The sequence below is a fragment of the Procambarus clarkii genome, chromosome 63 (assembly GCF_040958095.1).
Source record: "Procambarus clarkii isolate CNS0578487 chromosome 63, FALCON_Pclarkii_2.0, whole genome shotgun sequence".
NCBI lineage: Eukaryota > Metazoa > Arthropoda > Malacostraca > Decapoda > Cambaridae > Procambarus > Procambarus clarkii.
Genome location: NC_091212.1, coordinates 17772765 through 17786298, shown reverse-complemented (window position 1 = coordinate 17786298; position 13534 = coordinate 17772765). Strand labels below are relative to the sequence as shown.

General features: G+C 41.5%; 1 protein-coding gene across 2 annotated transcripts in view; it reads right to left on the bottom strand.

The window, feature by feature from the left end:
* Positions 1-2627: 2627 nt before the first annotated feature.
* Positions 2628-13534, bottom strand: part of Dbct (Dihydrolipoamide branched chain transacylase E2) — a 68387-nt gene continuing 57480 nt past the window's right edge. For both annotated transcript variants that reach the window (XM_045760626.2, XM_045760627.2), the window contains exon 10: positions 2628-2893. In XM_045760626.2, coding sequence (XP_045616582.2) covers positions 2726-2893 — 168 coding nt within the window. In that variant the 3' untranslated portion in view covers positions 2628-2725. The remainder of the gene's footprint in view (positions 2894-13534) is intronic.

Genomic DNA, 13534 nt, shown 5'->3' with positions numbered 1-13534 from the left:
TAGAGATTCTGCAATTCTCTTTGATGGGTCAAATAGCAAGGAATCAAGCAGGTGTTTACACAAAACAGTACATGATATTTATTTTGGAACTTTTTGATCACCTTCTCATGCAGTACATGCCTAACCTTTAACCCATTTCTTTCTACACTAAATTTCTTTGCACTATGAATAACTGCATGATAATTCAACATACAAACTCCAATATTATTGGAAATATTTACAACTGTACACTAAGCAGAAAATAAATCTCATTCTCTCAGAAAATATAACCAAACCAACTATATACCTAACAAAATATCATGACTAGCATCTGCACGATATTTGATCTACAAAAATAATTTATTAGCCATGGCAACGTATAAAATTATTTATCAAAATCATGAAGAGATTCTGTAGGAATGCTACAAAATAAAAAATGTGTCATATGGTAGGTGACTAAGATAAATTCTCAAGAGGAATTTTTTTTATATACATCCATAGTTGCCAATCACCACAACAAATAATGTTTACCAATGACAACATTACAATACATAAACTACAATTTACATCGAGGCTCAACTGGATTCTATACAAATTAAGATAACAGATATACCGTAATCACAAAACCTTTTTTTTATTCACATTATGAATACAGTACACAATTTTATTTTATTTTACATGTATTGTCCCTGATACTGTAGTATGACTGAGGACATACAGTATGGATTAATTTAACCACTGATTAAACTTGCATTATGTCTATCCTTCCTCTATCATACCTAAGTAGCTCACTTTTGATACTGGGCTTTTCAATATATTAAAAATGTTAAAATATACAAATAAGCAGAAAATTAGTTGGCAATGCTGTAGTGATTTATCTGATGAGAACTTCTTAACCTGACCATCATTTAGGATTTATGAGGCATTACAATATTGTGTTTAGTATGCAGAGCTCTACAAACTCAGTGCGGAGGTTCCTCTCTTAACTTGGGGACAATATGATTGTTGATCTGTTATTTAACCCCTTAACTGCACGGCCTCCAAATATGACAGGCCGGGAATTTTGAATGGAACGTGAAAAATACAAATACCCGTAGGAGGCGCATAGCGCACCCCAGACGTGGGCCTGCAGGTGCGTTGCACAGTTAAATGGTTAAAGATTCTAAATTAAGGCTACCTTTTGCTGTGTGGCGAATTGCCACCTTGTGAGACTGTATATAGAAAGCTACTTCTTTGTCTAGCATTTGTGCAGATGATTTCTTCTCGAGTTCACGACTTAGGCCACTGACAATGTACATAAATTCTTGATTTATTACTTTATTTACAGGATGTAAGGGAACATCCTGGATGTAAAGGAAATGCAGGATGTAAGGAACTGTACTGTCCAGAGTATTAAAATAGCTTTCAATTAAAGTCATGTTACCATCTTTAGGGGAAACGGCCATCTGTTCAATTACACAAACGATTCACAAGCCTTTACTATCGCACATTCAGAGAAATGTTGGAAAACTTAAATAATTCAACAATAAATTTTATGGTCATCTATAAACATTGGGGGTGTATACTGTACAGAGATTTTTTCAATATATACTCCTCACATAACATTAGAACCAAATTGTTAGTTATTGATAATAAATGAGAAATTTTGTAAATAAATAAATTACAAAATATGAAATTTTGAAAAGTAATGCACAATTAAATCACAATACCGTGATACAGTACATCCAAAAGAAACTTTTTTGGAGCAATATGGTGGAATTGGAAAGTATTGGACACAATTAATTATTCCGAAAAAAGAACTATAAGTAGTGTCTTCCAAATAGACTACGGCCAGTCAATCCCAAATAAAAATGAATTAATGAACAATTTAACACTCTGGTAGGCCAGCCTCTCCATGCATTCCTGACTATACACATTTCGGGCTCTGCAGGACACTCAGTGATGTAAAAATTGTTTAGTCATTTTACATTTTCTAAGTTATTTGTTGGGTATAACTATAAATTTGGTATCAAAATTTTTTGGAAATGAACTCTGTATAGAATGATAAAAAAATTAAAATTATATTTATAATAGATCATGTGTGAGTGATGAATATGAAAATTTATGAATAGCAACCGGATGATGCATTTTAGAATCATCAAAATGTTTACTGTTAAGAGTACTGACGACGCATTTTAGTATCAACAGAATGTGAAAGTGTCAATACTGATTGAAGAGTTGTGACTACATATTGACTAACAACATCAAATTCAATAATTTATCAATTTGTAATAAACTGCACTTGCCTATAAACCATATAAATCAAGAATACAAAAACTTGATTTTCTTAACTTCCTTAGATATACAGTACATGGGTCACTTCATGATGTGCACACATTGCCCTTCCAAAATTATAATACCAATAGTGGCTGTGGATGAAATGTACAAAATATTGACTTTTGCAGACCATATTTTGTGCTATTTAATTTTTAAAGGGACCAAAAAAGATGTCAGCACTCAACTTAACCTTCCCTAGGCCTAGTATTGTACATACAAGAAATCAGGCATTAGAGTGCATATATTCGGCCTCGCACAAGTTAGGTCAGTGGTTAGGATGCTGAAGTTAAATGTGCAATAATGATTGTATAATAAGGATAAATAAATGCATATTGCCCCAAAACATTTTAATACCTATAAGATCCTTCACTATTAAACTTGAAAGGCTACTGCCAACCAAATATATTGTTAATCCTAAACAAGTTATTTTTTATTTCATATAAACTATCATTCTTGCTGGATTTTCTAGGAATGATTTCCAGAGGTTGGAAAATCGTGCCATGGTGGCTCCATCGATGATGCGATGGTCAGCTGACCAGCTCACTTGCATTATGTATGCTTTACTTACATTTCCTGCAGCATCGAACCTTGGCAGAGCCTAAAGTGGGAACAAATATGTTAAGTTTGTTTACTAATCAGTACTAAACACCATTATATATTTATATTTACCAATCTAGCAATCTTGATAAATTTGAGATTATTTTACATCTTAATCTCCTATGCTGATTTGATGGGGAATAATTATTTGAAAACTTTAAATGCCATAAATGATAATTATTTCCCAACGCCAGTTTCTTTTGTATTTACTTATTTATTTTGCGTATTGTTGTCATTGACACATGTACAAAACGATAACTGTTATGGGAAAAGAAGGTATTGACTCAGAGAATGTACAGCATGGGTAAAATATAGTGAACAAAGCTTGTAGACATTGCATGCCAATCACTATAAACTTATTTAATACCGTATAGACAGAATTGTAACCATTCTTAACGTTAGTCAGAAATACAAATATTGATTGTGAAAATTTACATTGGTACACTGGAAATACCAATGTTCATTAAAAGTAAGTAATTATCAAAAGTAGGCACCAAACCAGGAAGGCTATGTAGCACCATCACATGTGCGGAATAATCAGAGGGTGCTAAATATCACCAAGGATGACAATATGAGAACAGAAACGCATAAGGCGAACGATATCAAAAGCATCCGATTCACCAAGAATTCTATCGAGGGACAAGTGACCGCGAGGGGCAGTCGGAAAGCAAGACACACACTCGTTCTGGAAGTCAGGACCTTCAACAAGGATATGCACGATGGTAAGAGGGACAATGCAATTTGGACAATAAAGAGCTGGGCGGCGTTCCATTAAGTGACCGTGAGTTAAGCGAGTATGGCAAAGACGCAACCGTGCTAGAGCCGTTTCCCACCGCCGGTTAAGTTGGTAGGAGGAAGGCCACAGGGACACAACGCTTAAGAGTACGCAGTTTGTTACCAACAACTCTGCCAACGGGCAAGGATGGAGGAATGAATAACTGGGTAAAAGTGGGAAAAATGAATACCTTTACGGGTAACGGGACAAGAGCGGATAGCCTCTCTAGTGGCAGCATCAACACGCTCATTTAAAGAAACACATACATGGCTGGGAACCCAGCAAAATTCCACGGATTTAAATTTACTAGAGATAAGAAACAGCCAATGTTAAATCTCGATGACTACCGGAAGGACAGGATGAAAGGACCCGAGAGCCATGAGGGCACTACGAGAGTCAACTACAATTACAAAGGAGGATTGACAACGAGAAAGCAGGAGACGGAGAGCATGGAGAATAGCATAAAGTTCCGCTGTGAAGATGCTAGTCTCCGAAAGGAGGCAACGCATAAGTGCGGTCAGGAAAAACAACGGAGTAGCCCACACTGTCCACAGACTTAGACCCATCGGTGAAGATGGAAACGAAGCGGGAGTGTGAAGAAAAGTGCTCAAGAAAAAGGCTTTTCAGAACCATAGGAGGAGCAAAAGCTTTAGTAATGCGGGTCAAGGATGTACAAAACTTCGGGAGGACGACCCTCCACGATGGCAAGGAAGGAACAATACGAGGAGAAATATGAGAAAGACAAATGGAAAGAGAGACCTGTAAGCGAGATAGCTGGACAGAAAGAGGGAGGTGGTGAAGAGGAATAGAAACTACAGGAGGGGTAAAAGTCAAAGCACGACAGAGGTGAGAGGAAGGATGTTGCAAGGACGTGCCAGACAGGGAAGAGAGTAGCAATCCCGGTGGTCCTGGAGAGAGAGGAATCCAGTGTCAACATACAAGCTGAGGGCGGGAGTCGAACGAAAGGCACCAGAGCTGAGGCGCAACCCAGCATGGTGCAAAGCATCAAGACGGCGAAGAGTAGGAGAAGCAGATGAGTAAGCAGGGCAACCATAATTGAGCTTAGATAGGATGAGTGAAGAATGTAGAGAGAGGAGCTTATCTGCCCCCCCAAGAAGTATGGGACAAAACCTTAATTAAGGAGGGAAAGGGCCTTCGAGTATTCAGCATGGAGGCAAGAGATATGGGATGACCAAGACAAACGAGTGTCAAAGATTAACCCCAGAAGCTTAGCGGAATCCACATGGATACAAGGGGATGTCCATAAAGTGACAAAGAGGGACAAAGAATGACACGCTTCCGAGTAAAAGTCACAGCACATGTCTTAGATGCAGAGAACTTGAAGCCATGATTGGTGGCCAAAGACGACATGGCATCAATCGCAAGTTGAAGCCGCCGTTGAAGGAGAGGTGAATCACCACCCCGACAGCAAAGGGTAAGATCGTCTACATAGAGAGCGGAAAAGACGCCAAAAGGAAGGGAGGAAAGAAGACCATTGAGAACAACAAGAGAGTAGTGCTCAGAACACTACCATAACACTTACACTATATAAAATTTCCCCAAAGCTGACGTGAGACCCGCACCAAATAAAAAACTATGGTGATCGTTAGCCGTGAGCGCCAAACACCGATGAAATGTTTATGCTCTTTTTAGGTTTGTCAACCCCAGAATTTTCTACGTCGTTAATTTTGATATCACTAATCGCAATAAAATTCCATACACAGACATATGAATATAAAGTACAAAACATGGGCGCACCCCACCCGCAAGACCATGGGAAGTTGCCCAAGGGTTACCCACTACCGCACCCCCAACTGCACATCGGCTACACCCCTACTGAAAAGTTTACTCTCTCTTCATGTTTTTGACCGTAATTTTCGATGTACGCGTTTCATTTTGGTATCAATGTGTTCTCAATGAAATGTTCTAGAGGAACATACGTATAACATGTCACCAAAGCTAACGTGATGCCGGCACCAAATAAAAAACTAAGGCGTTTGTTAGCCGTGCACACCAAACAGCGCGAACATATTGCTACTCTTTTCAGGTTTATCAAGTCCAAACTTGTTCGACTTCGTTCTTTTTTATATCACTGTGATCGCAATAAAATTTCCTACACAGACATATGCATATAAATTAGGCAACAGGGGGGGGGGGGGGGGAACTTGCAACAACCTCTAAAGTCGCCGAATCCTTACCCGCTAGACCACACTCATTGCCACACCCAATACACCAGACAAACACATACAGTTTGCTAACAGACATTTTTGTGCAACGGTGTTCATTGTAGTATCAAGTTATTCGCAATAAAATGCTCTAAATAGAAAGACAAATATAAGCAATAACAACTGCAATATATATAAGCAATACCAGTAACAAAGTATAAAGACTAAAGTCGGCAAAGTTACCCATGAGCGCACAAAATCAGTAAAATGTATATACTGTACTGTATTCGTTTCAGTTTTCTCACCTTATTTCTCGTGTTACATCGTTCGTTTTGGTATCGTCGTGTTCACAATAGAATTCTTTATAGGGGTATATGCATAGAAGGTCTAAAAGCCTGGAGTGACTTTCCACAGCAAAGCCTAAAGTCGGCCAAGTTACCTGTGAACGCGCAAAATCAGTAAAATGTATATACAGTGGCACCTCGACTTATGATTGCCCCAACTTACAATAATTTCGAGTTATGATATAAATTTGATAGAAAAATGCGACTCCACTTACGATAGTGTCGTCAACTAACGATATTTGTTGGTACACTTTTGGGTCGACCGAGCATGTGGTTCCCGGTCACGCGGGCCAACCTGCCTCAGTTTACTAGAGCTGCCCGCTTAGTGATGATCACGCCTATAAGTAATTTCGTTTGTGGTGATTTTTTATTTTTTGAACATAAAACTGATTATTATATATCATGCTATGGGTCCCAAGAAAGTCAGTGGTAAGGTTCAACATATGAAAAGACATGTAAGAATGACCATAGAGGAAAAACAAGAGGTTATATGTAAACCATGAAAATGGTACTAGTGTTGTTGAACTAGCTAGGCAGTACAATAAATCTTCAGAGGAGAAGGCAGTGGCATTAGAGGATGTCCCTTCCTCCTTAATTAAGAAAATGTGTGGAGTATGGGAAGGATTGCAAAGTTTTGCTGAAAAGAATCACCCAGATAAAGCTTTAACAGCCCATTACACTGATCTTTTTGATGACAATGTGATGCCTCACTACAGACAAGTGTTGGAAAGAAGGGTAAAACAATCTTCAATGGAACAATTTCCAGTGAGAAAATCAAGCAGTGAACCAGAAGCAGGTCCTAGTGGTATGCAGGCAAAATGTGCCAGAATGTGTACCCCAGAGAAATCCTCACTGCCTGATGTTATAAGGGAAGGGCAGTCCCCTTCCAAACAGTAACACCTCTCCTCCCCCCTCCTCACCATCTTCCATACGCCATCAAGAGTTCTCCATAAAGGTAAGATAAACATATGTACTGTATTGTAGTTAGAGAAAAAACCAGCGTTGAATGTAATTAAACGCCATTTTCTGGGTGAGTACTGGAGGCTCCCCAGAGCTATCCATGGCTGATATGGATACCCTAACTATTTTGCATCAGTCGATGTGGGTGGAGTTTTAGGCCTACCAGGGACCATGAGCCAGAACCTGGCCCCCTCAGAGAGGCACGGGGAGCAATGGCCCATAGAAATGCACATGTGGTTTGGAGCATTCTATATCTGCCATCGACCGGGACAGGCACCCAGAAAGGTAAGCGCCACAAAACAAACCCCTATTCTGGTTAACAACAAAAATCGACAAACGAGTGGACAGAAGTCCCTCAGGAAAACGAACTAACAAGCATGACGTCATACGAGCCGTGCCGCATGTCTGCGCAGCTCCCCCCTCCCCAGGAGGGGGAAGGGGGAGCCCCAGACCCCCGCGCCGGCGATCCCGGCCTCAGTTCCTCGGCTGATGGGATAATGCACGGTCGTGTGGCTCCAGCTCCGGTCTTGTCTCAGTGCTGTGACTTGTTTGCAGCTCTTACGGTGGTCGTGTGAGCTGGGAGTAGTATTCTCAGGTACTCGGGCTGCATGTGCTTAGGGTCACCTTCCCTGAGTGCCCTGTAAGTACCGCCCTTGGGGCTTGGGGTTGCCTTCCACAAGTCACCTTGGGTCTATCTCTGTTGGCTTTTCGCTGCTTGGCGTTTGGCCGCCCCGAATGTTTGGGGGTTTTACTTCCTTGTTTACCTTGGGGTAAGTGGTAGTTATAGCACTGGTGGGGCGCAGAGTACTGTGTAGCTAGTTTTCACATATGACAGCGGCCGGCTCTGTTCCCATTGGGTACGTTGTCCACTTGTGTGGTTTTTCTTTTATATTTGTTTTTGCCTGGTAGGGGGGTCTGCCTTGTGTTCCCCTCCCCCCCCTTATATTAGGTTCGTTTGTGTGGTGGCACCCCCTGCTTCGCCCTCACGGGTGGACACGTCCCATGGGTTCAGCTTTAGCAGTTTGCTTGGTAGTTTGGGGCGCCGGTTAGCAGTGCCCTGCCTGGGATAACCCTTAGCAGACCCAGTCTAGGGGCCCTGGGAAACCCCCCGGGGGCTCTCGGGTCCGATAGTGGAGACCCTTGCGTCCCCTCTCGCTTTGTGTATTATCGTGCCTAGTTCCTTAGGCCCAAACAGACTCCGCCTCTCAAGACTCGAGCCAATGGATTCAAAGTCTTACTCTAGGCCAGTCAAATACCCTGACTGGCTCCGCCCACTAAAGGCCTCCCTGGCTAGGCTAGAGGCCTGCCCTGAAAGTTATGTTTTATTCCCGTAGAATTCTGAACCGTTCCCACGCTACAACAGGAAACCAAACAGCCGCAAGGCCTTAGCTACCGACGTGAAATTTGAGACTACAGTTTTATGGCCCTAAGTGAACTGCCCCTCAATTCGTCACTGGTATAGAGGACAGGAGGAGAGGGGGAACAGATTGGGGGTGAGGGAGGATTGGAAGGACTGGGAGACAACCGAATGGGGTATTAGAGAAATAGGATTGGGGAACAGGAGGGGACAAGTGACTTGACCACTTGCCTAAGGGTAATTTGACCCTAGTTATCTTGAGATCTTGAGGTTATCTTGAGATGATTTCGGGACTTCAGTGTCCCCGCGGCCCGGTCCTTGACCAGGCCTCCACCCCCAGGAAGCAGCCCGTGATAGCTGACTAACACCCAGGTACCTATTTTACTGCTAGGTAACAGGGGCATAGGGTGAAAGAAACTCTGCCCATTGTTTCTCGCCGGCGCCTGGGATCGAACCCAGGACCATAAGTCCAGTGTGCTGTCCGCTCGGCCGACCGGCTCCTAGTAGTTATATGGCAGGAGCGGTCAACAGGGGGACGGGGCGAATAAGGGAAGGGACAGGGAAAAAGGGGAAGGGGAAAAAGGGGAAATGGAGAAGCTATGGTCTGCACAGATCATTACACCGCTGTTGCGTCTCGGAAGACAGCAGGTGTATTTGTGTTGTGATGGTGCAGATTTTGTTCCACAAATTCCTGCCTTTGACAATACAGATGTTAGGATTACAGACCTTTTTCCTGACACTGGTGAGGATGTGTGTGTAATGGACTTCTTTACTGCACATTTTGATGAGTCGTTCATGGAACATATTGTTCACGAAACGAACAAATATACACCTAAACTCCTTGTAAGTGAGGAGTTATTTGATCATTTATGATTACGGCATTGAAAGGAGACAAATGTAGGTGAAATGTATATTTTTGTCACTATGTTGATGAAACATTGTGTCAAATACGTCCTCACAGATTATTGGAGTAAAGACCAGTGTGTTCCAACACCTTTGTTCAGCAAATATATGTCTCGAGACAGGCATGTGATAATCCTCAGGCATCTTCATTTTGCAAGTAATGATGACGAGACAAAGGATGATGAGGGTGGGTGGAGGGTGAGGCACGTTCTGAATGAACTTACTGGAAAGTTCAGAGATTTCTACATACCAGCTCAGAAGCTGATGATTGATGAATCCCTTGTGCTTTTCGAAGGACGTGTTGCCTTCAAGCAGTATATTCCCTCCAAACGTCACAGATTTGGATTGAAATTCTGTGTAATTTGTGACAGTGAAACAGGAACTGTGTTACACATGATAATGTATTCTGGTACCAATGTAGACATTCCTGGTAATGACCAACATGGCTTCTCAGGTAGTGGTGAAGTCACTGCGGGCACCATGGCTGAACAAGGGTCACTTATTATATACAACTATTATACAAGTCCCTTGCTAACTAGGTTCTTGCTTGATAATAGAACTGGAATGTGTGGCACAGTAAAGTGAAACGAAGGAAAATGCCGGTGATTGACAATGATATTGAAGTGGGTGAGTGCCAGGTAAGAAAAACTGGTCAAACACTTTCAGTGTGGTGAAAAGACAGGCGTTAAGTGAACATGTTGACAAAAACACTGGTATAATGGTGAACAGTGGCAAGGTGAACAAAACCACAAAACAACCAATATATAAACCAGATTGTGTTATGGACTATAACAAACATGTGTTTGGTTGATAAGTGTGGCATGATGGTTACTGCTGTCGAGTGTGTACTGAAAACAGGGAAGTGAACCAAGAAAATGTGTTTTCACCTTGTTGAAAACCACGCTGAACAGTTACAATATGTATCTGGTGAAAACAGGTGGTAAACGAAATTACCATGCCTTTAGTTTTGCTGTTGTGACACAAATACTAAACATGTTTGGCAAACAAAGACCCATTTAGAACCCAGTATTGCACCATGCTCCTATACCCAGGTTGGCTTACAGGGAGGGCTTTCAAGTACATGCAATAGACAATTTACCACAAACTGGAAAGCGTGCATTGTGTACTCACCTAGTTGTGTTTGCGGGGGTTGAGCTCTGGCTCTTTGGTCCCGCCTCTCAACTGGCAATCAACCGGTGTACAGATTCCTGAGCCTATTGGGCTCTATTATATCTATATTTGAAACTGTGTATGGAGTCAGCCACCACCACAACACTACTTAATGCATTCCATTTGTTAACTACCCTGACACTGAAAAAATTCTTTCTAACGTCTCTGTGGCTCATCTGGGTACTAAGTTTTGTGTGTAACACAAAAGAGGTCACAGAAACAAATTAGTGCTAACATGGTGCGAAGCATGTGCCGTTCCTTTGTGTCAAGTGCTCCAAAGAGTATCACACTCTCCAAAACTTTGAAATATCCAATAATGGTGCCAAAACATGTACATATTGAGTGAGTGTGTATATTGAAAATAAATCAGAATACATTTTATATTTCCTGTAAAAGAAAACATTTGTGTGCACACAATTGTGACACGGCTTGATACCTGCTTAACCCTTTAACTGCACGGCCTATAAATATGACAACCCCCCAGTGTGCAAGAAATAAATTTTTGGGAAAAAATTCTTTTTTTATGTTCTGAAAGTGTCAAAAACCCCTCCCTGTATATGGGTATAGCAACGGAATTTCGAAATTGTACTTACTTTGGCTGCTATGGGGTCCATAAGGTGGCACGTGACGCCATCATTCCCCGTTCGCCCGTGACGTATGCTCCCAGGGCCGGTGGGGCGCCCGGGGCGGGGTGCACGTTTTGCCACGAATATATTTTAGTTCATTTTTTTCGCACAGTTCCAAATACATTTTATTTGTTTTTACGTGCTAATCCTATGTATAATGAACACATACACTACATTATGGCAGTAAAACATCCGTACTGTCCAAGGACACTGTTACGTGCATGACACTTGTGTACACATATGTTGCACATATTTACCATGTATCATGCTAATTTATGTATATATACAATCTATTTACAGACTATACACTGTCACACACTATATACATTCACGATCAACACACTCAGAACACCGCGAGTGTGAGCTGTCACACCCAGCCAGCCCTCCCTCACTCCTCCAACACTGTATTCGCCAACATTGCTCCTCCCATCATACAGTTATTCACACCAATGTTTCACGTTCATTTATGTATATTTACAACATATGTACACACTAAACACTGTCACACACTATATACATTTACCATCAACACATTCAGAACATCGCGAGTGTGAGCAGCCACACCCAGACAGGCCCTCCCTTACTCCAACATCTTACTCGCCAACATTGCTCCTCCCACAATACTGTTATTGTTTTTATTACACTACTTACACATGTTATATATACTTATCTACATGTTTTATTTACCAGAACTATGCAAATAAGCCAGTCTTGTGTCCAAACAGTACAGTGGCCACCATACACTGCATGAGAAATCACACAGCAGACGACGCTAAGATTACAATGTCACCTCCCTCACCAAAATAGCTCCACTCAACATACTCCTGTTGCTGTTATTACTCTATATACACACACACTGTATATACCTATGTACATGTGTGTTCCCCATAGCGAACCACGAAGCTAGTATGGTGAGCAAAACTAGTATGGTATGGTGGCTGCCATACAGTAAGGCTACCTCAATTCTCTCCCTCCCTCCCGCACCAAAATTCCTCCTTCCACAATACTACTTACAATGCTAATTATAACCACAATCCTGGTCACTAATTTCTGTAAATGAATAATTGACCACAAGTTTATTTTGAAAAGGAACCAAAGAAGTCATTTGAAGATTCCTAGATGGACGAAATAATGCTGTGGTGCTGTGGCTAGCGCTGTGAACATTGTGAAGAACATTGAATCACTGATATTTGAACATTGTACCCAGTCATTATCACACTCAGGCTCTTCTATAATACTATCATGGCAAAATAATACAGGTTATATATATATTTTGACATTATTAGGCGATGCTGTGGTCACACGCTGAACAGCAGAGCTGTACGCTCATGCTGCGAGTGCCAGCCTTGGTTGCTCACTCACTACTGAGGCTCTCCGTTGCGCAGTTAAAGGGTTAATACACTAAAATGTGAGTATATTGAATGTATGACAGTTGTATTATAATGCAACTTAAAGTGATAATATATTGAACAATATCGGTGAAAAAATTGTGGTAAAATACGCCTTACACACTGTAAATAATGCCGCAAAAATAAATTTGTGGCAACTCTGGCTGCTTGAATGCCACGGGGATGCACGCTGCTCGAGAAATCACAATCTACGATGTCATCATCACATTTATCGACTCATTTACATCATTGGTAAGTAAAATACATTTTTTTGTTTGTATTTTCTCATGGTCAGGGTCAAGGCAATTGAACACATTTACCAGCTAAATTTTTAATTCTTTTCTTGTGCCTGGCGGTGTTGAAGGCTATAACCCCAAGTGCCTCCCAAGGGTTAAGTAAGGCAAGAGAGGTGAGGAGGAAGAAAACTTACAAGAAGGCAAGAGTAAGGCAAAAGGTACGGAAAGAATAGGCGTAAAAAATGGGGAGTAAGGGGGTATTAATAGGAGCAAGAATGGGAACATGCTAATCATTCTATTGACTGGTCTTTTTCTAAAATCTTTCCTGCCTCTACTCTTCAAACACCGTCATGCTGAATCGGCTCTGATACGCAACCTACCCAACATGAACCTTAGTCCTGGCTTTGTTGCTGTCGACTCTTCCCTTTCACAGTACATTCTCAAATATTCTAAACTTTCTAACAAGCACAACTGAACATAAGCTTACCCATCCTTTTTCTCTTTCTTTTTCTTACATTCCCATTCTTTCTCCATTATCACTCCCTTACCCCCCCTTTTTTACACCTATCCTTTCTGTACCTTTTGCCTTGCTCTTACTTTTCTGTAAGTTTTCTTTCTCCTCATCTCTCTCGAGCCTTACTTAATGCCCTTGCCTCCCTCGTCTCATCACAATCGACTTAATAATGGTCCAGGACGGACCGTAACATTGTCTCCATCT